The sequence below is a fragment of the Herpailurus yagouaroundi genome, unplaced genomic scaffold, assembly GCF_014898765.1.
Source record: "Herpailurus yagouaroundi ecotype Mexico unplaced genomic scaffold, PumYag 166, whole genome shotgun sequence".
In the NCBI taxonomy this organism is placed as follows: domain Eukaryota; kingdom Metazoa; phylum Chordata; class Mammalia; order Carnivora; family Felidae; genus Herpailurus; species Herpailurus yagouaroundi.
Genome location: NW_024412407.1, coordinates 18,388,495 through 18,411,570, shown reverse-complemented (window position 1 = coordinate 18,411,570; position 23,076 = coordinate 18,388,495). Strand labels below are relative to the sequence as shown.

Sequence of the window (23,076 nt, the reverse complement as noted above, 5' to 3'; positions counted from 1 at the left end):
TGGACTCTTCTCTACATTTAGTTGTAGAGTTTGTTCTGCCGTCTCTGGGTCATTTTCTGGGTTATTTACCCTGATGTGAGCGTTACCTAGTTGTATCTGTGGGGTGACGTGAGCTCAGGATCCACCCATTGGAAGTCCCTGAGTATCAGCTTTTAATAGGGCTATGTCAGTAAGTAGTTATGTTACTATTACAGAAAAACTGCTAAAAATGAACAAAATGGAAAAACTTTACCTCCCCCAACTTCCAGGAAAAATGACAAAATGAAAAGGTGCAAAGTGGTTTTTTTAATAGTTCTATAGGCTACTGCTGAAAGTGTACCCAGAATTCTCCTGATACCGACTCTGTGCAGGGCTGACAAGAGAACTCTATGCAGAAGAACTTAGGTTCTAAATTCCAGGTGCCTATTCCATGTTTTACACTAAAGTATTTTTGTAATTACAATTTTTTTTGCACTGATTTTCTAGGAGTGACCATAATAATGTCTGCATAGAACAATTTCTCCAAGTCAAAAACTGAAAATCAACAAGAATCACTAACATGTAAATCCCAGCAAAAGAAATGAAGAGTGTTTCTTTTCCAGGAAGACAAGCTCCTTATAAGAATTCATGAAGTGAACTGGCTCCCAAAGAGAGGGTAAGTACATGAATACCACCACCACTAAAAGACACCTATTAATGCACAGGGTTTTGCAGAGCTAAGATATCATGATCAGTGATTAAAAAAAAAAAAAAATCATACAATAATAATTATCTTGAAAGGCTGGCCTCTAACAATTTTTAAAACAGTCTTTATGTGCCACGAGGCTCATTAAGAAGGTAAGAAGGTTGCTCACTAATAAGACTGACTACTGGCACGCTGATGCCCTCCAATCTGGGAATGCAGCTGGCTGACCTGCTACTGTCCTCCGGTGCTCTGCCAGGGTATACACCTCCTGCAGCGCCCTCCTCTGGTCCTCACTGAGCGGTGCCATCAGCAGCTGGTACCAGGCAGCATCCCGATTCTGCACAGCTGTTGCATTTGGGGAGTGTGTAGAAGAAGAAAAAGAGAAGAGTCTAGTGAAAATTATCATTACAGAGAACAAAAGTACATGATCATTTCTGAGTACCCACTCCATATCTAACCATGTGGGGCTATCAGAGGAAGGTTAGGACATTGCAAATCTCTGTGTTGCCTCAGTTCTCGACCTCCTCCGCCATCTCTTCCTCCTGGGGTTTTACTATGCTCCCTAAAATCCAGATCTTGGCAAACACCTCTATTCACATGCTACCATGTTCCGCCAGATTTTCCCCGTACCTGCAGTTTCGGCTTCACTCCCACACCAAGAACTCAAGTTAGTGCTTGAGGCAAAACCATGCTCTAAGCCTCCCAGATTTTTCCATTTGGACATCTCACCACAACTAAAACCAAACTTAACATCTAAACTGATTTTGGACAATTCCCAAAACAATTTTTAAACCGAAGGAAATAAAGAATTTAGAGAAAATATCTAAAAATTTAGGGAGTAAAGACATACTTAGCAGAGCTTGTGTAAAAATTTGATATTCATCCACACTATTGTCAAGGTCAAGTGGAGTGCTGAATCCCTCAAGGGCAGTTTCTTCCAACACTTCTTCATCCCAATCATCCTCCTCCTCCTCCTCATCTTCACCTCTTCCGTTATTCGACTGCATCGCTTGAGCGGTTACATTCGTCTCCTCTTCATCACTTGAAATCTCCTCTGGCAATCCATTAATTATTTAAAAAGAATCAGAACACAAAAGGACAAAACATAAAATTCCACAGAACAAAAATTATAAAATGACATTCTGGAAATGGAAAAACTACCGCCTATTTTTACATGAAATTCTAAAAATAAAACTTTATAGTTTGTTAAATTGAAAATGACTTTAGAGGCACCTGGGTGGCTCAGTCAGTTAAGCATCCAACTTCAACTCAGGTCATGATCTCATAGTTCGTGAGTTCTAGCCCCACATCAGGCTCTGTGCTGACAGCTCAGAGCCTGGAGCCTGCTTCAGATTCTTTGTCTCCTCCTCTCTCTGCCCCTCCCTGCTCGCACTCTTTCTCTCTCTCAAAACTAAATAAACATTTTTTTAAAAATGACTTTATACTCCTCACTGAAAACAATTTCCAAGTAACCCTAAATCCATAGTCCACTGGACATTACTACTGTTTTGCTATGGCTGTCTCATATTCATTTATATAAAGATGCTAATTAATCAGAGTCCCAAGTTTTTTGTCAAAAAAATTGTGTAGTCAGTACATTTTCTTTAATGTTTATTTTTGAGAGAGAGAGAGTGCAAGCGGGGGAGAGGCAGAGAGAGGGAGATACAGAATCCAAAGCAGGCTCCAGGCTCTAAGCTGTCAGCACACAGCCTGATACAGGGCTCCAACTCACGAACCGCAAGATCATGACCTGAGCCGAAGTCAGACACTTAACTGACTGGGCCCCCGGCGCCCCAGTGCATGTGTTTTAAGTAACAATGAGTTCCCATTGAGAATTTGGGTCTCTCAACAGTTAATTCAGTTGATTACAAACTACTCATAAGTGTTCAAATGAGGTCATTTCTGCTAATAGAAACATAAAAATACAGAAATAAAGAAAAAATAGCTACATGTGTGTTGAAAAGTGGAAAGCTGAATTGCATATCACCATGGATTCTGTTTCTATTTTCAGGGCTGATCTGTTCTAAGCAGTTAGCCCAATATTATAAATAACTGGAAGATAGTAAATGCAGAACAAAATCAACCCAAGACAGAAAAACCTACAGTAAAACCCAAACCAGGCAGTATTATTCCAAAACTATTTCTATAAAACATACCACACTAAAGCATCTGAATTAAATGGCAAAGTAGTTTTAGGGATAAGGCAAGAAACAGAAGTTTTGATCATACATACACACACACACATATATATATATATATATATATGACACATATATACGACAAAAATAGCAAGAAATACCTTTCCTAATTAGTCATTCTATACTTAAGCACAAATTGAACAGGAAAGTCTGGAAAATTACCAGAAATTTTTTCTCACGTCATATTAGTTATAAGCCAACAGTTTACAAAACGAAAAATTAGAACTGAAAAAAAGAATTCTATAATTGTTGGCCTATACTTAGCAAAAGAATAAAAACCCTTCTAGTAAAGAAGTCCTACATAGAATTCCGGAAAGCAAATTAGATCAGAAGTTGTGCTCTATGTTAGGAGTTAGAGAAGAGTACCATTCCTCGTACCCAAACTAGGATGATGCGAATTAAATGCAAAATGTTTAAATCTACACTTGTATGTTTTACATGAAACATTCTGATTTTTCTCATTTAAAGAAATTCTGTTTTTAACAGATATCGTAAGTTTCTCAAATTCCACATAAGAGTGAAAACGTAACAGAAGACCATGGGGGAAGGGAAGGAAACAAAAAATAGTTACAAATGGAGAGGGAGACAAACATAAGAGACTCTTAAATACAGAGCACAAACTGAAGGTTGATGGAAGCAGGGGGATGGGGAAAATGGGTGATGGGCACTGAAGAGGGCACTTGTTGGGATGAGCACAGGGTGTTGTATGTAAGAGATGAATCAAGGGAATCTACTCCTGAAGCCAAGAGCACACTGTATGCTAGCTAATTTGACAGTAAATTATATGAAGGAAGGGGGGGGAAGGGAAGGGGAAGAAATTCTGCTTTTAACTGGAAGAGGGAAAAAACTCCATTTGGAGTTGGATTAGGTTATTTCCTGCACCCAAGCAAGTAGTTTTGCAATTATCATCAAATAAAGATCTAATATCCTTGACTCTAACAATCTTATTCTGTCAATTAAGCAAATAACCTTCATTTATGTACTTTACTCCAAATTTAATAATACGTAAAACATAAGTTTCTCCCAATTACAATTTTTAAGAACCATTAAAAAAAAATCAGGCATTCTATTAATCTGTTATACTGATACTTCCCTTAACTAATGGTTCATTGAATTTATGCTGCCGACTTCACAGAGACTATTGGCACAAACAAGAAAATGAAATACTGGTTCCTAACTCATTGTCAAAACTATTTGATTCTGTTATAAATGTATCTGAATTTCTCAGAGTTTAACAACATTCATTAAGCTCAATTATTTAAATGTCAAAAAATTAACATATTTAAATTTACATTACAGGATATGTCAACCAAACCCAAAATATTTGTTAAATGTGCAACAAGCCAAAGAATGTAACTGAATGATTCCAAATAGACTAAAATTCAGAGAAAATGCATGCTCAAATCAAAATCAATTCTAGCATTCATTACAATTAGAAGACTTTACCGTTTTCTTCCATATCAGCCTTCTCTGCTTTTGAGCGATCTTCCTGGTTTACCAGTTGTCTGGTAGCACAAACCTGCTTTAGGCCAAGGAAAAGGAAAAGAATTGAGGGTACAATCTGTCCCACCACAGCATCTACTGCAGGAGGTCGATTTTGCAATTCCAAAAGGATACTCAGTCCTATTATACACATCTTCCGGTCATGATGCCTACAAATCACAAAGAAAAAAATGTACTCATGAGAAATGAGGACAACTGAAGATTCTACAAGAACAAATGGCCAAGGTGATTTCTAAGGTTCACTCAATGGAATTATACAGAGGGATCCCCCATCTTGTACTACATGAAATCCTATATAAACCAAGTTTTGTAAACCAACTATCATCAAAGAGCTATAAAAGTCTGTAATCAATGTGGTGAATCTTACTATAGTATCAATTTATAACTGATTTAAATGCTTTATCTGTGCCTTGGCATAACAAGTTCTATTAAAGCAGGAATACCTGTATTTAACAGCATAAAATTCCTATCCAATGGAAAAAAGGAAAAATTCAGACTGTGTCTTCATTAGATTGGTCTACAAGGTTTCTCAGCACACACACTGTACCCCCAGTGCCAAAAGCTATTCAGAAACTCAGCATATAATAAGCAAGCTAAACTTAATGACTATAAGTAAATCAATTAAATATACTCTGCTATAACATAGCATAAGGAAAATTTGATTCTGAAGGGAAAAAAAATTTTTTAATGTTTATTTTTGAGAGAGAGGGAGAGACAAAGCACGAGCAGGGGAGGGGCAGAGGGAGAGAGGGAGGCTGAATCCGAAGCAGATGAAATGATGAATGTATTATAAGCTACTATTATTCGCATTGCTCTTTTTTTTTCCCCCCAAGCTGGGCGAACACCTCTATTAAGATCCTGAGCAAACACATGGCCTGGCCCCTCAGGAAACAGGGTGGCTTAGGTGAAGAGGCAGATGGTGCCATTGGCCCCTGAGAAAACCCACAGCTGGGGCCAGGGGAGAAAGCCACATCCAGTACACCCAGGTCTTGGCTCAGCACGTGTCCCCACAGCACCTTCACAGGCACCGGCAGTTGGTTCTGCAGCAGGTCACTGGCAGACAATGACACTCCCGTGGTCAGAGCTAAATGTGAAGACCTGGTACCAGGTGTGGAAGGCCACAGCCCTTGGGTCGTCCTGTGGTGCCTCACCACCCTGTACGGCTCACCAGAAAGGTCCAGATCAAACCACACCAGCTTGCTGTCATAGCTCCCACAGATGACCTTGTCCCCTGCAGGGTGCACTGCCAGGCTGGACACCCACTTACAGTTCGGTCTCAGCTTCTGGGTGAGCTCCTGGCACAGGAGATAGTAAAGGCAGATGCTGCACTGGAAAGTCACTAACACAAAGGACGGGACAGAGTAAAAGGCCACCCACGGCACCTGGCCATGGCTGCAGAAGGGGGTCTGCCTGCAGCGCCAGCTCAGCGCAAGCTCAGCTAGTGGATCAGCACCTGTGTGTGGCCTGCAGGGGCCAGGACCACAGCCAAGAAGTCCCCACACCCATGCCAGGTCAACAGAGTCACAGGCTTCCCATGGCGGATGTGCAGCCACAGGTCCCCCCTGGCGTTTCTCCTCTGGGGCCTCCAGCCAATAGGCAGGCTGAATGGCCGGCATCTCAGGTGGGATGAAGGCACACAGCAGCTGGTCCTCACTGCCCACCACCAGCTGGGCCCCCAAGGCCAGGATCAGTAGCAGCACCACGTCGTCTACAGCCACAGCCACCAGGCAGATGGTGGGGTGAGTGTTCCGGCCAATACTCCTCAGCATACCCACAACGGGCACGGTCCTCATGCAGCGGGTGGCAGCCACCTCCCAGAGTCATACATAGTAAGCCATCGTCAGAGCCTGAAGCCAGCCACTGGCCCTCTCCAGGATGACACTAAGGTGGTGGACAAGGTTGCTGGGGCCTCTAGAGACGAGGACCTGACATGTGAGGAAAGGCTGCGGGTCCTGCAGCTGGGACAGTTTGGGGACGAGGTCTTCAGGGTTCACATTCACCCTCACCTTGAACTGCCGTGGACACAGTAGAGGTCAAGGCAGCATGTGAAGCATTCCTGGAGGAAACAGCTATACACAGGCACACCCCACAGGTTCGGAAACTTGCGTGGCGGGAAGGTGGGCTTCCTCTCACCTGGCTCCCATTGCTCCCACACCTCTTCGCTGGGCAGATACGCAGGAGGTGGGCCATAGAACTCAGTGTGACGCCGAGGACCAGCTTGGGAGTGGGTATGTGTATCTTGTGCCCATCCAGCCCAACATCGGGGTCTTCCACACCCACAGATTACTGAAGCTAGGGGTGGGGTTCTGGGGCCCGTGAAGCTGCATCTGGCCCATCTTAATGGCATTTGCCCCAAGTGAGAGACCCTCTCCTTCTCCACCAGGGATGGGATGACGCTGTGCTTGTCAGCAGGTCAGCTGGTTACTGAGTGGAGCACCAGGTTCCCAGTGAAGAAGTCCATAGCCAGCTCATACAGATCGAAGCTCATGTCCCCCAACTGGCCCCTCTGCAGCCACCATGCCAGGGCCACCTGCTCATCAGTCAGCCATAAGTCGTGCCCTGTCATCCAGTCCTGCATCATGCACCGGTAGTCAGGATCATCCACTTTGTCCAGAACCTGGTCCAGCTTGTCATGAGTACGCAGGGGCTCATAGCTGTGCCTGCCATCCGTGCCCAATGCCCATGCCCACCATGTTCCAGATGTCCTCTGTCCTTGGGGAAGAGGTCCCGGCCTGCACCTGTGGCCCAGTGGTCTTCTCCATCACTGCTGATCCTATCTTCTCCCTCTGCTAAGTCATCTTCACTCCTGTCACTGCTAGAATCTTCCAAGCCTGAGAACGTGCTCTCTGTCAGAGAAGCGACAATCTCTGCCATCCTGGAGGCTAGGAGGAGGGGCACAGATCAAAGAGAACTCCACCAGCTCCAACTCCAGCTCTGGCTCCAGTGGCCGCTTCCCAGGCCGTGCCTGTGTCACAGCCACACGCCTGCCACACTACCCAGCCGGTCCCAGCCCACTGCATTGCCTGATTCAAGTTACTAAAGCCAAAGGAGTATATTATAACAGGAACTGCACTGGACCTGAGGATGCCCCCCAATAGGGGTGCACATTAGGTGTCAAGAGGATCACAGCAGGAAAGATGATTATCAAGTAGGACTCTAAAGAATCCAAGGAAGCATAAGCCAAGCCTGTCCAGTCTGTGCAATAGTAGAAATGGCCTTTCTATCTTTGGAAAACTGCTTCTAGATGCTAATAAAGAGAGAAGCATTCCAACTGCATAACTGTGAGTGACAAAGCCTCTGCTCCCTAAATCTTTGTCAGAGAAAACTTCAAGCACAATTTTTTAAAGTATGTTCTTCCCTTCAAGTCTTTAATAAAAAATCTAAATCAATGACAAATTCCAGTATCCTACAAGTAGAAAAACTAGAATGCACGCAGCAGCTTGTTAGTATCTTCCCCCACACCTGTTCTGCCATGCTAATTCACACCTCTATCACTTGGCAGTGTGCTGACTACTCCCCTACTGGAATTCTCCTTCCTCAGCATTTCTAAATGATATCATTTCTAAATGTTCTCTTACAAAACTTAAAAAACAAAACACTAGTTGTATCTAATGTTTTAAACAAATTAATTGCAATCTAGCTCAAATTCTAGCATAACAATCACTAATAGGTGTGGGGTCACTTGAGGTGGGCATGTACCTACTACTCGGCATCTCATTTTTCTTATGTTTGAGAAGTAGGAGAGTGCTTCACATGAAGACAAACTCTCGCACCAGGGAAGCACCCAAGCTACAACGAACAATCCTTCTTTCTGACCTCACATTTGAGAACAAGCTCCCTTGAGATCTGCAGAGTTCCAATATCCAATAACCTGGGCCAGGAAATCTTTACCAGACTGGCATTTTCCTTAGAAACCTGACCCCATTTAGAACATTTTTACCTATACACACTTAATAGTCATGGAACCTGATGGACACTTAGTTCTCACTGCCTAAAGATCTAACGCTATCATGCAAGTAAAAAACAACTAGGGACAGACTATACCTAATTTTCAGAGCCTGCATTCTTTCCACTAGATTATACTACTGAAACACAGTTGAATTCTCTAAAAATTAAAATTTATGTTTACAATGCACTAAAAATAATCCTCAAAAATGAAAATTACCTCTTTATATGCTATTTTACATTTTTAAAATCAATGTTCCAGAAACAGAAATGTAGAGTAAAATTCAAAAGACACATACCCAAGAAAACAATCCGTATCGTTCATCCACTGATTTATAAACTGTACAGTTAACGGTCCAGGATTGTGAGGCAACTGAATTTGTTCTAAAGTATGTAGCAGCAAATCAGGGTTGTAGTACAAGGCAGCAATGGCAACCTGAAGACACATGGTGCGGAGCTCACTAGTTTTCACTCCTCGGGTTAGTCTCTCCAAAACAAGTTGAACAAAGAGAGGAATGCACTAGAGAAAACAATAAAGAAGAGAGTCAGCCATACACAGAGAAACCAGGTAACTTTTATAGAAAGCAGTATGTTGGTAGAGAGTATTCTCAAATAAGATACCCTTAAGGACAATTAAGCCTTTGCTTACCTTGTTCTTATGGTATTAAACAAATTTATATTCTCATAAAGCCCAGAGATTAAATGGCCAAAAAGAGGTCCTAGAGCAGTGAGAGGAAGTCTCCTTCCCTTCTCTTTTTTAATGCTTATTTATTTATTTTGAAAGACAGAGTGAGGGAAGGGCAGAGGGAAAGGGAAAATCACAAGCAGTCTCCGTGCTGTCAGCGCAGAGCCTGATATGGGGCTCGATCTCACAAACTATGATCATGACCTGAGCCTAAACCGAGTCAGACACTTAATCAACTGGGCCACCCAGATGCCCCAACAAGTCTCCTTCCTTTTTGAGTGCAGATTACAGTGAAGACTATCCCACAAGAATCCACACTCAAATGATGGCAACAATCCAAATATAGACCCAGCCACTTCCACATTTAAGGTAAAATGACTAGGTTGGAATTTTTGTGAAATCAGAATAAATGGGACTTAAAAACTAAATAAGCATGACATGACCAGAATTTCTCTTGAGAAAGAAAATTCCTAAGTCACAGAATGTAAAGTACAGCATGGTGACTACATTTCATAATGCTGTATTACAGCCACCTGGGTGGCTCAGTCAGTTAAGCATCTGACTTCAGCTCAGGTCATGATCTCACAGTTCATGAGTTTGGGCCCTGCTTTGGTTGAGCCCTGCTTCTCTCTCTCTCTCTCTGCCCCTTGTGGGATTCTCTCTCTCCCCCCCTCCCCTCTGCCCCTCCCTCACTTGCTTGCTCTCTCTCTCAAAAAACAATAGTAATGCTGTATTACATATTTTAAAGTTGCTAAGAGTAGATATTAAAAGATCTTATCACAAAGAAAAACAATTTGTAACTGTGTATGGTGCTGGATATAACTAGATTTATTGTGATCATTTTACAACATATATAAATATCAAACCATTATATTATCTCAATAAAATAAAAATAAGAAAATTCCTATTAATAGAAGACTGAAGAAAAAATGGTAGACTTCGCATTTGAAAATAAAGGCATCTGACTCCAATTCTACCATTGATGAACCACTTTCATTAGAAGTATTTCCTTTTTTTTTAAATTTTTTAATGTTTTTATTTATTTTATTTATTTATTTTATTTTATTTTATTTATTTATTTTATTTTATTTTATTTTATTTTATTTTATTTTATTTATTTATTTATAGAGAGAGGGAAAGAGTGTGAGTGGTGGAGGGGCAGAGAGGGAAACACAGAATCTGAAGCAGGTTTCGGGCTCCAAGCTGTCAGCACGGAGCCCACTTCAGATTCTCTGTCCTCTCTCTCTCTCTACCCCTCCACCACTCACACGCTCTCTCTTGCTCACTCTCTCTCAAAAAAAATAAACAAAAAAAAATTTTTTTAAAGAACTAGTTCCTAATAGTTATTTTCACTAAAAGGGATGGGCTGAAATGATTTGTGTAAAATAAAATCCTGAGGTGTTAATATAAGCTCATTTTAAAATTAAACTTTAGCAGAAAAAAATAAAAAAATAAAAAATAAATAAAATTAAACTTTAATCCTCAGGGAGGATTGGAGGACTAGGCAGAGCACAGAGGTGGTTGAGGGCAGTGAAGACACTCTGTATGTTACTAGAATGGCGGTTACATATCATTATACATCTGTCCAAACCCATGAAATATACAACACCAAGAATGAAGCCTAGTGTCCAGCGTGGGCTCTGGGTGATAACGATGCATTATCAACGTAGGCACATCGACCATAACCAATGTACCACCCTCGTGTATATGTTGATAATGGAGGACACTATGCATGTGTGGGTAAGGGGTATATGGGATATCTCTGTTCCATCTGCTCAATTTTGCTGTGAACCTGTAACTGCTCTAAATAATACTCTATTAAACAACAAAGTTTCACGTAGAAATTTACGAATTAAATTTAATATTTTTTTTGTGGTCCAAGTTATAAATATATTAGGAGCAGCAGAATACTAACTAGCCTTATTTAGGAGGATACATAAAAGTACCATGTATAGTTATGTGTTTTAGTTTTAAGATTGAGATTTTAGGGACGCCTGGGTGGCTCAGTCTAGGTTAAGTGTCCAACTCCCGATTTCTTTTCAGGTCATGATCCCACAGTCGTGACATCAAGCCCCATGTTTGGCTCCCCACTGATTGTGGAGCCTGCTTGGGATTCTCTCTCCCTATCTGCCCCTCCCCTGCTCATTCTCATTCTCTCTCTCTCAAAATAAATAAACGTTAAAAAAAAATTTGAGATTTTATAAAGGGATGAGTAGTTTGATGTTTGACTAACCCTACTGGTTTCTTCTCAAATTCCAATACAGAGCATTCAGATAGCACAACACATGTAGGATGTAGGCTACATTAAAAATTATTACTATGGGAGAAAGGGGAACCCTCTTACAGTGTTGGTGGGAATGAAAACTGGTGCAGCCACTTGTGGAAAACAGTATGAAGGTTCCCCAAAAAGTTAAAAATTACCCTATGATCTAGTAATCATACTACTGGGTATTTACCCAAAAAACAAAAACACTAATTCAAAGGGATACATGCACCCCTGCTTATAGCACCATTATTTACAATAGCCAAATTATGGAAGCAGCCCAAGTGTCTATCAGTTGATGAATGGATAAAGAAGATGTGGTGTGTGTATATATATGTATACATACACACACACACACACAAATAGAATATTCAGCCATAAAAAAGAATGAAATCTTGCCACTTGTAATGACATAGATGGAACTAGAGTATAATGCTCAGCAAAATAAGTCAGTAAGAGAAAGACAAATACCATATGATTTCACTCATATGTGGAATTTAAGAAACAAAACAAATGAGCAAAGGAAAAAGGGAGAGAGGCAAACCAAGAACAGACTCAAATATAGAGAACAAACTGATGGTTACCAGAGGGGAGGTGAGTGGGGGGATGGGTTAAACAGGTGATGGGAATTAAGGAGGGCACTTTTTTTTTGTCCAATAACTCTTTATTTTTTTTCACTATATGAAATTTATTGTCAAATTGGTTTCCATACAACACCCAGTGCTCATCCCAAAAGGTGCCCTCCTCAATACCCATCACCCAAACTCCCCTCCCTCCCACCCCCCATCAACCCTCAGTTTGTTCTCAGTTTTTAAGAGTCTCTTATGCTTTGGCTCTCTCCCACTCTAACCTCTTTTTTTTTTTTTTTTCCTTCCCCTCCCCCATGGGTTTCTGTAAAATTTCTCAGGATCCACATAAGAGTGAAACCATATGGTATCTGCCTTTCTCTGTATGGCTTATTTCACTTAGCATCACACTCTCCAGTTCTATCCACGTTGCTACAAAGGGCCATATTTCATTCTTTGTCATTGCCACGTAGTACTCCATTGTGTATATAAACCACAATTTCTTTATCCACTCATCAGTTGATGGACATTTAGGCTCTTTCCATAATTTGGCTATTGTTGAGAGTGCTGCTATAAACATTGGGGTACAAGTGCCCCTATGCATCAGGACTCCTGTATCCCTTGGGTAAATTCCTAGCAGTGCTACTGCTGGGTCATAGGGTAGGTCTATTTTTAATTTTTTGAGGAACCTCCACACTGTTTTCCAGAGTGGCTGTACCAGTTTGCATTCCCACCAACAGTGCAAGAGGATAAGGAGGGCACTTGTGATGAGCACAGCGTGTTGCATGGAAGTGCTGAATCACTATATTGTACACCGGAAACTAACATTACGCTGTGAAAAATTTTAAATTAAAAAAATTTTAAATTATTATGGTAAAATAATTATAGTAAATCAATGAAGCCATAAGAAAATGTAAACTAGAAAAGCTCTTCTTGAGATACTTTAATAATAAAGTTTCATTTTAACAAATGTTTACTATTACTTGCAAAGCCATTAAGAATACAAAGAAACTCTGAGGTTTTAAAACTAATAAAACTAAAATTATCCTTTTACATTAATACACCATCAATTGTGGGGACTGATTATGCAGAATACTTCTATATACGACTATGGAGTGATCTACAGGATGGATATATCATTATGTGAAGAAGGTAAGATGGGAAAAAAATATGTACAGTATGCGGCTGTTTAAAAGGTGAGGAAAGAAAAAGGTGAGGAAGGAAGAATGAATACACCCCTTTGCTTACCTTTTATTTTATCTTAAATGTTTAGTTTTGAGAGAGAGAGACAGAGCACAAGCGTAGCAGGGGCAGAGAGAGAGGGAGACCCAGAATGCACAGTAGGCTTCAGGCTCTAAGCTCTGAGCTGTCAGCACAGAGCCTGACACAGGGCTCGAACCCACAAACCGTGAGATCATGACCTGAGCCAAACAAAGTCAGACACTTAACAGAGTGAGCCACCCAGATGCCCCGGCTTACTTTTTAAAATGAAAGGATAACTAGACACTGGGGGTGGGCAGACAGGGAGAGAGAATAAGGGGAGAGGGGAGAGGGATGGAAGCCAGACTTCTCTGAATACACCTTGTTTCATAAATTAGATTTCAGAATTATGTACATGTTTTATATAGTTAGAAAAAAAATTAAAGCAATTCCTAAAAGTTAAATAAAATGAAATAAATGAATCAAACAGCGATTATTGTAAATGACTTTAAAATTTATGATCTGACTATATTTTGGCTATATATATTCCTAGCATATGGAAATACCCTGGAGATAAAAACAGCCAGTAAAAAATTTTAAACTGTTAATAATCATCATATGTTAGAGATAATGTTGGTATAATTACTCTGAGACTGTACGTCCATATTAGTGGGATAAAGAAAGTGAATACTTATGATGAGAACCAGGATTTCGGGTATGGCAGATACAGATTCAGATCAATTAGGTTAAGTAAAAATAACGCAGTCCTGAATTTGAACTGGAAATGTCTGTGTGTGCTAATGATAAGTAAATCTTAAAATGATACAATATGTATTTCTTGGCTCTCTTTGGAAATAATGACCAACTCATTAACAATAAATATCCCTTGTGTTTATAGTCTTAAATACCATTTCCCAAGGTAGGGCAGGACATGTACAAGATGAACCTGGAACATCTAGTCATACCAGACAGCAAGAAAACTACTAAACACTACTGGAGTCACTTAAGGTGGGCATGTATGCTCCCAACTGGCCCAAGTTTAAGCAACTTTGTATACCTGAAATACACGGAAATACATCAAACAAATTTGAACCTGTAAGTTCATAATAATATTTAAAAAGCAAAAAAAAAAAAAAAAAAATCAAAACACCTCACTGGTCATCTTTGGAGAATGTTAGGAAACAAACTTATTATCTTGAATCATAGAAAATAAAAGGAAATACTCCAACTGTTCCTCAGAGTAACCCCAATAATTGACGAAAAAACATTTCATAGAAATATTTCAGCTAATAAATGAAAAAGAAATGACAGAATAATCACCACCAACAGCAGTAACATCATAAGATGAGAGACAACCAGACATTCTGTGCCTCCTGGTAGAAATAGAAACCACCATCTATGAAGCATTCTTGCCAAAAGTATCACAAATGCATCTAACCTAATCTCTAGATCTAACTACCAAGTTACAGGAAATAAGACGAATGTAATTTCAAGGCAATATAGCCTTGCAGCTCTACTTAAGTGCACCAGAACTGTAGCTTCCCTAACATTCAAGATTCCCTAGTGACCCTAACTTTCTGACATAGAAATACCAACTTTCCAATCCCTCTGGAACCCAGTTTTAGGAGCAAAAACCCACTGTATTATACTAGAAATTTTTATTTGCTAACTTCAAATGGATCTATCCAGCTAAAAGCATTTTTTTTTCAGCTTCAGGTATAGAATTTAGTGATTTAACACTTACATACAACATCCAGTGTTCATCACAAGTACCCTCCTTATTCCCCATCATCCATTTAACTCATCTCCCTACCCACCTCCCCTCTGGTAACCATCAGTTTGTTCTCTATATTCAGGAATCTGTTTCTTGGTTTGCTTCTTTTTCCCATGTTTATTTGTTTTGTTTCTTAAATTCCAAACATGAGTAAAATCATATGCTATTTGTCCTTCTCTTACTGACTTATTTCGCTTAGCATAACACTCTCTAGCCCCATCCATATCATTGCAAATGGCAAGATTTCACTCTTCTTTTTATGACTAATATTCCATCATCATCATATATATATATACATATATATACGTATATATGTGTATATATATATGTGTATATATGTGTATATATATATGTATATATATGTGTGTATATATATATATGTGTATATATATGTGTGTGTGTATATATACACACACACACACACACACACACACACCACATCTTCTTTATCCATTCATCAGTCGATGGGAATTTGGAGTCGATGGGTATTTGGGCTCTTTCCATTGGGCTATTGTTGATAATGCTACTATAAACACTGGGGTGCATGTATCCTTGCTTCCAATTAGTATTTTTGGATCCTTTGTGTAAATACCTAGTAGAGCAATTGCTGGACCGTAGGGTAGTTCTATTTTCAATAAAAGCAATTCTTTAATTCAACTTTTTGTTACCTATCAGACTCCTCCAAATGAAATTTCAACTTGTTCCACTTTCCACAACCTCTCCTACTTTACTGAAAAGATAAAGCTATTGGATTTAAGCTTCCACACCCCTTCTTTCTACTTCAAGACATCTCTCGAGCATTATTCAAACAGCACTTTCACAACATTAGATGTTCCTTGGGTTTGGAAAACAAAAACATTCCAGAGTTAAATTAATTTGGAATACACAGATACTAACACACTCTTAGACACATTTTCAGATAAAGGCACAAGAAGTCAAGCAATAATGAAATCTGTTGAATATTGTTTTACCTAGTATTTCCTAGACTTATCTGACCATTGAATACTTTTTTGTAATGAACACCTACTAATACCATTAAATGGTCACAGTTTGAGTAATATCATCACTCTATTCCCATCTACTGGTATCCATACAGTCTATAACTGTGGGAAAAGTCATCCTTATAACTTTCGAAGGAAAACCTGTGCTCTCAAGCTTTTCCCTGGCCTCCTCATCTAACACCTTGTTTTTTCAGGTGTTTTCTATGCAGTGTTTGCAATGGCACCCATTATAAATCCTATTCTAGGTTTCTCTTTCCAATGTTTCTCACCTAGAACAGAAGTAGTACCCTCAGACTGCAAGTAGCAATAGCCTCCTTGTTCCTCTTCACAGCCAGTGTATGCAGAAGACCAGTTTAGATTAAGGCTACTGCTAGCAAACTCATTATTCTAAGTCCCTAACTTTGATCATGTCATTTCTCTGCTCAATGGATTCTCTGTTCAATTGCTTACAGCAAGGGTTGGTAAACTTACAGTAGATATTTAATAATACTTTCAACTTTGCAGGCTATATACAGTCTCTGTTGCACACTTTTTTTTTCTTTAAACATCCCTTCAAAAATGTAAAAACCACTCTTCATTCCTAGGCCATACATACAGGTCACAGGCTGGATTTGGCCCACAGGCCATAGCTTCCCTACTTCTGGCTTAGAGGAGAGATTCTGAACTCTTTGGTATGGGTATATTCCACACCTTCCAGGCATGATTAGATTCTACTGCTGAGGACTTTCCAAAAGCCAGTCAACAGAACTGAACCCTTCTCTACTTTCACTCAAGTTCCGTTCTTTACTTCTCCTTGTTCTGTTGACATCATAATGTCTTTCTACCTCACCTACTTCACCTAAAACAGTACTCGTTGAAGGAGAAAATGAGCCTTCAAAAATACATGTAAAACTTTATCAACCCGGAAAGGAGGTTGGAGGGTCACTCTTCTCAAAAATAATGGAGAACTTGGTGGTAAGCAGCAAATAAGAGGAGGCTGGTGGTTCCTCCTAATTAAAATAAAAAGATAAACCGTAAGCTAGAAGTTCACATGAGAAAAACAGGAAAGAGACAGTCAAGAAGAATCCTCCTGGGGTGAGAACTAACTCAAACATGGGCTTTGAAAACCTCAAAACAGCCATTATAAATGTTTAAAAAATAAAACATTTTCTTAATATTTATTTTTGAGAAAGAGAGCATGAGCAGGAGGAGGGTAGAGGGAATGGGAGACACAGAATCCAAAGCAGGTTTCAGGCTTGAACCCACAGACCACAAGATCATGACCTGAGCTGAAGTCGGATGCTAAACTGAGTCACCCAGACACTCCTAAAAGAAAACATCTTTAAAATATAGGAAGCTATGATGACCATGTCTCATCAAACAGAAAATATCTATTAGGACATGCAAATTGCAAAAAAGAATCAAATGGAAATTCTAGAGTTAAAAAATGCTATAGGGGCACTTGACTCAGACAGTAGAGTATGTAGCTCTTGATCATGGGGTTCTAAGTTCAAGCCCCACGTTGAGCATGGAGCTCACTTAAAAAAAAATGAAAAATTAATTAGAAGGCTCAACAATAGATCTGAACTGGCAGAAGAGAGAATAAGCAAACCTGAAGATAGATTGAAAAAGAGTATGTAATCCAAACACCAGAGAAAAGAGAGAATAAAGAAAAATTATCAGAGCCTCAAAGAAATGTGGAACACCATTAAGCACACCAATGTATATGTAGAGGGAGAATCAGAAGGAGAGAAGAGAGAAAAAGAAGAAAAAATACTTGAAGAATAATGGCTGGAAACATTCCCAGTCTGATAAAAAACAATCTATATATCCAAGAAAGTCAACAAATCCAAGTAAGATAAATACAAAGACATTTCATAGTAAAAATGGTAAAAGACAAAGAGATAACATTTATAGCTGCATGAGAAAAAACATACATAGCGACCAAGTACAAGATTAATCAATGTTAATCAATGTTTCTTATCAGAAACAATGGAGACCAGAAGGCAGGGTGATGGTATATTCAAATTGCTAAAAGAAAAAACCAAGAATTCAGTAAAACTGTCTATCAAAACTGAAAGTAAAATAAAATACTCTCAGAAAACAACAACAGAGAATTCACTGCTATCAGACCTTACCCTGAACTTACTAAAGGAAGTTCAAGCTTAAAGCAAGTGACCCAGAAGATTATTCAAAGACACACACGCGCACACACACACACACAAGCTCCCGTAAATGTAATTATGTAATTTTCAAAAATAGAAAAACACTATTTCTTTGACTTTCTCCTCTTAAATGTTTTAAAAATGAAAGGCAATTAAAAAAAAAGAAAAATAGAAAAGAAAAAGCAATTGCATAAAATAACATTTTAAAATTGTATTGCTGGGACTATAAAATATAGAAATGTAATATATTCAATATTAACAATACAAAGGAAATAGGAGAAACATTTTACTGGAGAAAGCAAATGACACCAGATGGTAACTCCAATCCAAAGGAACAAATGAAAAGAATTGAGAAATGGTAAATAAGAGAGTTAATATGACAAACTCTATAAACATATACTTGGCTTGCCTTTCTTAGCTTCTTTAACATAAAATTACAAAAAATAACTATTTCTAGGTTTATAACATATATAAATGTAATATATATAACAGTAATAGTATAAAAAGGAGGAAGAAGAGATAGAGCTATATAGGAGTAATGCATCTATTTCTCACTAAAATTATGTTAACCTAAATCTGAAGTAGATTCTAATAAGATGTATACAGTAAGCCCTAGAGCAACCACTAAGAAAAAAAAATTTTTTGAGAGAGAGAGCACATGTGCACACAAGCTGTGGAGAGCCAGGGGGAGAGGGAGAGAGAGAATCTTAAGCAAGCTACACGCCCAACAAGAAGCCTGATGCTGGGTCTGATCTCACAACCAGGAGATCATGACCTGAGCTAAAATCAAGAGTTGGATGCTTAACCGACTGAGCTTCCCAAGCACCCGGAAAATTTTTTAAATAGTGAAAAAAAAATTAAAGAAATTAAAATGTGACATTAGAAAATATTTACTTAGGGCACCTAAGTGGCTCAGTCAGTTAAGCATCTGCCTTCAGCTCAGCTCATGATCTCAAGGTTCGTGAGTTCAAGCCCCACATCAGGCTCTGTGCTGACAGCTCAGACCCTGGAGCCGGCTTCAGATTCTGTGTCTCCCTCTCTCTGTCCCTCCACTCAAGCTCTGTTTCTCAAAAATAAATTTTTTTAAAAAAAATTTTTTAAGAAAATATTTAACTATTTCAAAAGAAAGCAGTAAAAAAAGAACAGGGGAAAAATGAGATATATAAAATAAAAAATGACAGACTAAATCCATGCATAACAATAACATTAAATATTAATAGATTAAACAATCAAAAGAGAATGTCAAATTGGATTTAAAAAAACAAGATTCATCTATATGCTATCTACAGGAAACACACTTTAGATTCAAAAATATAAATAGCTTAAAAGTAAAAAGATGAAAAAAGATATGCAAACAGCAACCATAAGAAAGTCGGAGTGGCTATACTACTATTAGACAATATAGACATTAAAACAAAAAAAAATGTTACTAGAGACAAAGAGAAATATTTTTATTGAAAAAGGGGTGAACTCAGGAAGATATAGCATTTATAAACATACATGTACCTAAAAACAGAGCTCTAAAATATCTGAAGCAAAAACTGACAGAAAAAAAGGGAGAAATAGACAAATTCAACAACAGTTGGAGACTTAACTTTCAATGATGGATAGAACAATAATGGATGAGGGATGCCTGGGTGGCTCAGTCCATTAGGCATCTGACTCTTGGTTTCAGCTCAGGTCATGATCTCACAGTTCATGAATTCAAGCCCTCATTTAGGCTCTACCAACAGCGCAGAGTCTGCTTGGGATTCTCTCTCTGCCCCTCCCCCACTTGTGCTCTCGCTCGCTCTCTCTCTCAAAATAAACATGAAAAAAAATTTTTTTAAATAAAGAACAATGATGGATGAGTAGGCGTACCCAAGTGGCACAGTCGGTTGAGAAACCAACTCTTGATTTCGGCTCAGGTATGATCTCAGGATTGTGGGACTGAGAACCACATCAGGCTCCATACTTAGCATGGAGCCTACTTAAGATTCATTCATTCATTCTCTCTCTCTCTCTCTCTCTCTCTCTCCCCCCTCTCCCTCCCCCTCTCTAAAATAAAATAAAAATATTTTTTAAAAATAATGGATAAGTAGAAGATCAGCAAGTAGATAAGACACTTAAGCAACATTATAAATCAACTAGATCTAACAAAAATCTATACAACATTCCACCCAACAAAAGCAGAATACATATTATTCTTAAATGCAATGGAACAGTATCAGGACAAACTATATTTGGGGCCATAAAACAAGTCCCAATACATTTAAAAAGAATGTAATTATAGAAAGTATGTTCTCTAATCACAATGCAGTAAAATTAGAAATAATAACAGAGGGGTACTTGGGTGGCTCAGTCAACTGGTCCAACATCCAACTTTAGCTCAGGTTGTGATCTCACAGTTCATGAGTTCAAATCCCACACTGGACTCTCTGCTGTCAGCACAGAGCCCCCCTCAGATCCCCTGTCCCCCTCTCTCTCTGCTCCCCACCAGCTTGTGAGCGTGCGCACATGTGCTCTCTCTCTCAAAAATAAACATTAAAAAAAAATCAATAACAGAATTTGGGAAATTCACAAATACTTGCAAATTAACACACTCCTAAATAACCAATGGGTCCAGAATAAACCACCAAAAAAATGAGAACATATTTTGAGTTAAATGAATATAGCTAAAACAGCACTTAGAGGAAAATTTATAGTTGCAGATGTATTTAAAAAATAATTCAAATCATAACATAACCTTCCACCTTAAGATACTGGAAATAGGGATACCTGACCAGCTCAGTTGGTTAAGGGTCCAACTCTTGATCTTGGCTCAGGTCATGATCTCACAGTTTGTGAGTTTGAGCCCCAAGTGCAGAACCTGCTTAGGATTCTGTCTCTCCCTCTCTCTGTCCCTCCCTCACTTGTGCACATACATGCGTTCTCTCTCTCTCAAAATAAATAAATAAACTTAAAAAAATAAGATACTGGAAATAAAAGAGCAAACTAAACTCAAAGCAAATGGAAGAGAATAAATGGTAAAGATTAGACCAGAAACTAATGAAATAGAAAACAGAAAAACAATAGTGAACAAAACCATAAATTGGTTCTTTGAAAAGATCGACAAAATTGGAAAACCTTTATTTAGCTCAACTGACCAAAAGATAAAAAAGAGAGAGAGAAGACACTAATTACCAAGCCTGGGAACATACTACCAACCTACAGAAATAAAAAAAATATGAACTTCATGCCAACAAATTAGTTAACATAAATTACACCAACAAATTCCTAGAAAGATGCAAACTACTGAAATTAACTCAAAAATAAATAGAAATATGAATACACCTATAATAAAGGTGTAGAAAAAGCCATTTGACAAAATTCAACATGCTTCATGATAAAAATAGTCAACAAAGTACAAACAAACAGGAACTCCCTCAACCTGATAAAAAGCGTCTATGAAAAACCCACAGCTAACATCAGACTTAATGGTGAAAGGAATGTTTCCCCCTAAGATTAGGAACAACACCTCTCCTTTCACCACATCTGTTCAACATTGCACTAGAGGTTCTAGCCAAGGCAATTAGGCGAGAAAAATAAAAAGCACCCAGACTGGTAATCCTAAAAAGTTTACTGAAACATTAATCTAATAAACAAGCTTGGCAAGGTTGCAGGATACACAATAAATACATATTTTTAAAATGTATTTCTAAACATGGGCAATTAAACTTGAAAATGAAATTAAGAAAATAATTCCATTTACAATAGCATTAAAAAGACTAAACTATGAATATTTTAACAAAAGAACTGCAAAACTTATACTGTGAAAACTAAACATTTTTAGAAGAAATTTGACCTAAACATAAGGAAAGAGATCCCATGTTCAGGGGATAAAAGACTAAGTATTCTTAAAATGGCAATATTTCCCGGGGCGCCTGGGTGGCGCAGTCGGTTAAGCGTCCGACTTCAGCCAGGTCACGATCTCGCGGTCCGGGAGTTCGAGCCCCGCGTCGGGCTCTGGGCTGATGGCTCAGAGCCTGGAGCCTGTTTCCGATTCTGTGTCTCCCTCTCTCTCTGCCCCTCCCCCGTTCATGCTCTGTCTCTCTCTGTCCCAAAAATAACTAAACGTTGAAAAAAAAAATTTTTAAAAAAAAAATGGCAATATTTCCCAGATCTACAATGATTCTACAGATTCAGCACAATGCCTCTCACAATACCAGCTGACTTCTTTGTGAAATTGACAAGCTGCCCTAAATTTCACATGGAAACTCAAGGAACCCAGAATAGTCACAACAGTCTTGCAAAAGAACAAAACTGGAAGACTAGAACTTCCTAATTTCAAAATTTAATAAAGATAGTGTAGTCCTGGCTTAAAGATAAAAAAAAAAAAAAATCAATCAAATAGAATGAGAATACAGAAATGAACCCTCACCTTTATAGTCAATTCATTTGACAAGGGTGCTAAGACAATTCAATAGGGAAAGAATAGTTTTTTCAACAAATAGTACTGAGACAACTTGCTATCCACATGCAGAATAATGAATTAACTCCTTTCTCATACCACACAGAAAATTTAACTCAAAACGAATTAAAGAGCTAAATGTTCCAGCTAAAACCATAAAACTTTTCGAAGAGAACACAAGGAAATCTCTGTGAACTTATATTTAGCAACAGGTTCTTAAATATACCACCAACCACAAGCAACAAAAGAAAAATTAGATAAACTGGGCATCATCAAAATTAAAAACTGCTTCAAAGGACACCATCAAGAAAGTGGTAACACAACTGGGGCGCCTGGGGGGCTCAGTTGGTTGAGCTTCCAACTTCAGCTCAGGTCAGGATCTCACAGTTCGTGAGTTCAAGCCCCTCTGCGCTGACAGTGTGGTGCCTGTGTGGGATTCTCTCTTTCTCCCTCTCTCTCTGACCCTCCCCCACTTGCATGCTCTCTATCTCAAAATAAATCAAACTTAAAAAAAAAAAAATGATTTAAGACAGTGGTAACACAATCCACAAATTGGGAGAAAATTTTTGCAAACTGTACATCTGACAATGGACTTGAATTTAGAATATTTAAATAACCCCCATAACTCAATAAACAAATAACTAATTAAAATGGGCCAAGATGGGGCGCCTGGGTGGCACAGTCGGTTAAGCATCCGACTTCAG

General features: G+C 38.8%; 2 protein-coding genes across 5 annotated transcripts in view; both read right to left on the bottom strand.

Annotated features, from left to right (window-relative positions):
* The window catches only part of IPO8 (importin 8), an 89,883-nt gene that overhangs the window by 10,643 nt on the left and 56,164 nt on the right, over positions 1 to 23,076 (bottom strand). For 3 of the 4 annotated variants that reach the window (XM_040488516.1, XM_040488517.1, XM_040488518.1), the window contains 4 exons: positions 8,610 to 8,830; positions 4,309 to 4,514; positions 1,515 to 1,718; positions 893 to 1,009 (listed from right to left, as the gene is read on the bottom strand). In XM_040488516.1, the coding sequence (XP_040344450.1) occupies positions 893 to 1,009; positions 1,515 to 1,718; positions 4,309 to 4,514; positions 8,610 to 8,830 (748 nt within the window). Of the gene's footprint in view, positions 1 to 892; positions 1,010 to 1,514; positions 1,719 to 2,054; positions 2,067 to 4,308; positions 4,515 to 8,609; positions 8,831 to 23,076 lie in introns of those variants that run through there. The other variant, XM_040488519.1, reaches the window with a different exon arrangement.
* On the bottom strand, positions 4,521 to 8,598 carry LOC121038757 (ribosome biogenesis protein BOP1-like). The gene has a single exon (XM_040488520.1). The coding sequence runs from the start codon at positions 6,156 to 6,158 to the stop codon at positions 5,166 to 5,168; it is 993 nt and encodes a 330-aa protein (XP_040344454.1). The 5' UTR covers positions 6,159 to 8,598; the 3' UTR covers positions 4,521 to 5,165.

Excerpts from the sequence above, each read along its gene's own strand:
- LOC121038757 (XM_040488520.1), bottom strand. The coding sequence starts at position 6,158 with ATGAGGACCGTGCCCGTTGTGGGTATGCTGAGGAGTATTGGCCGGAAC.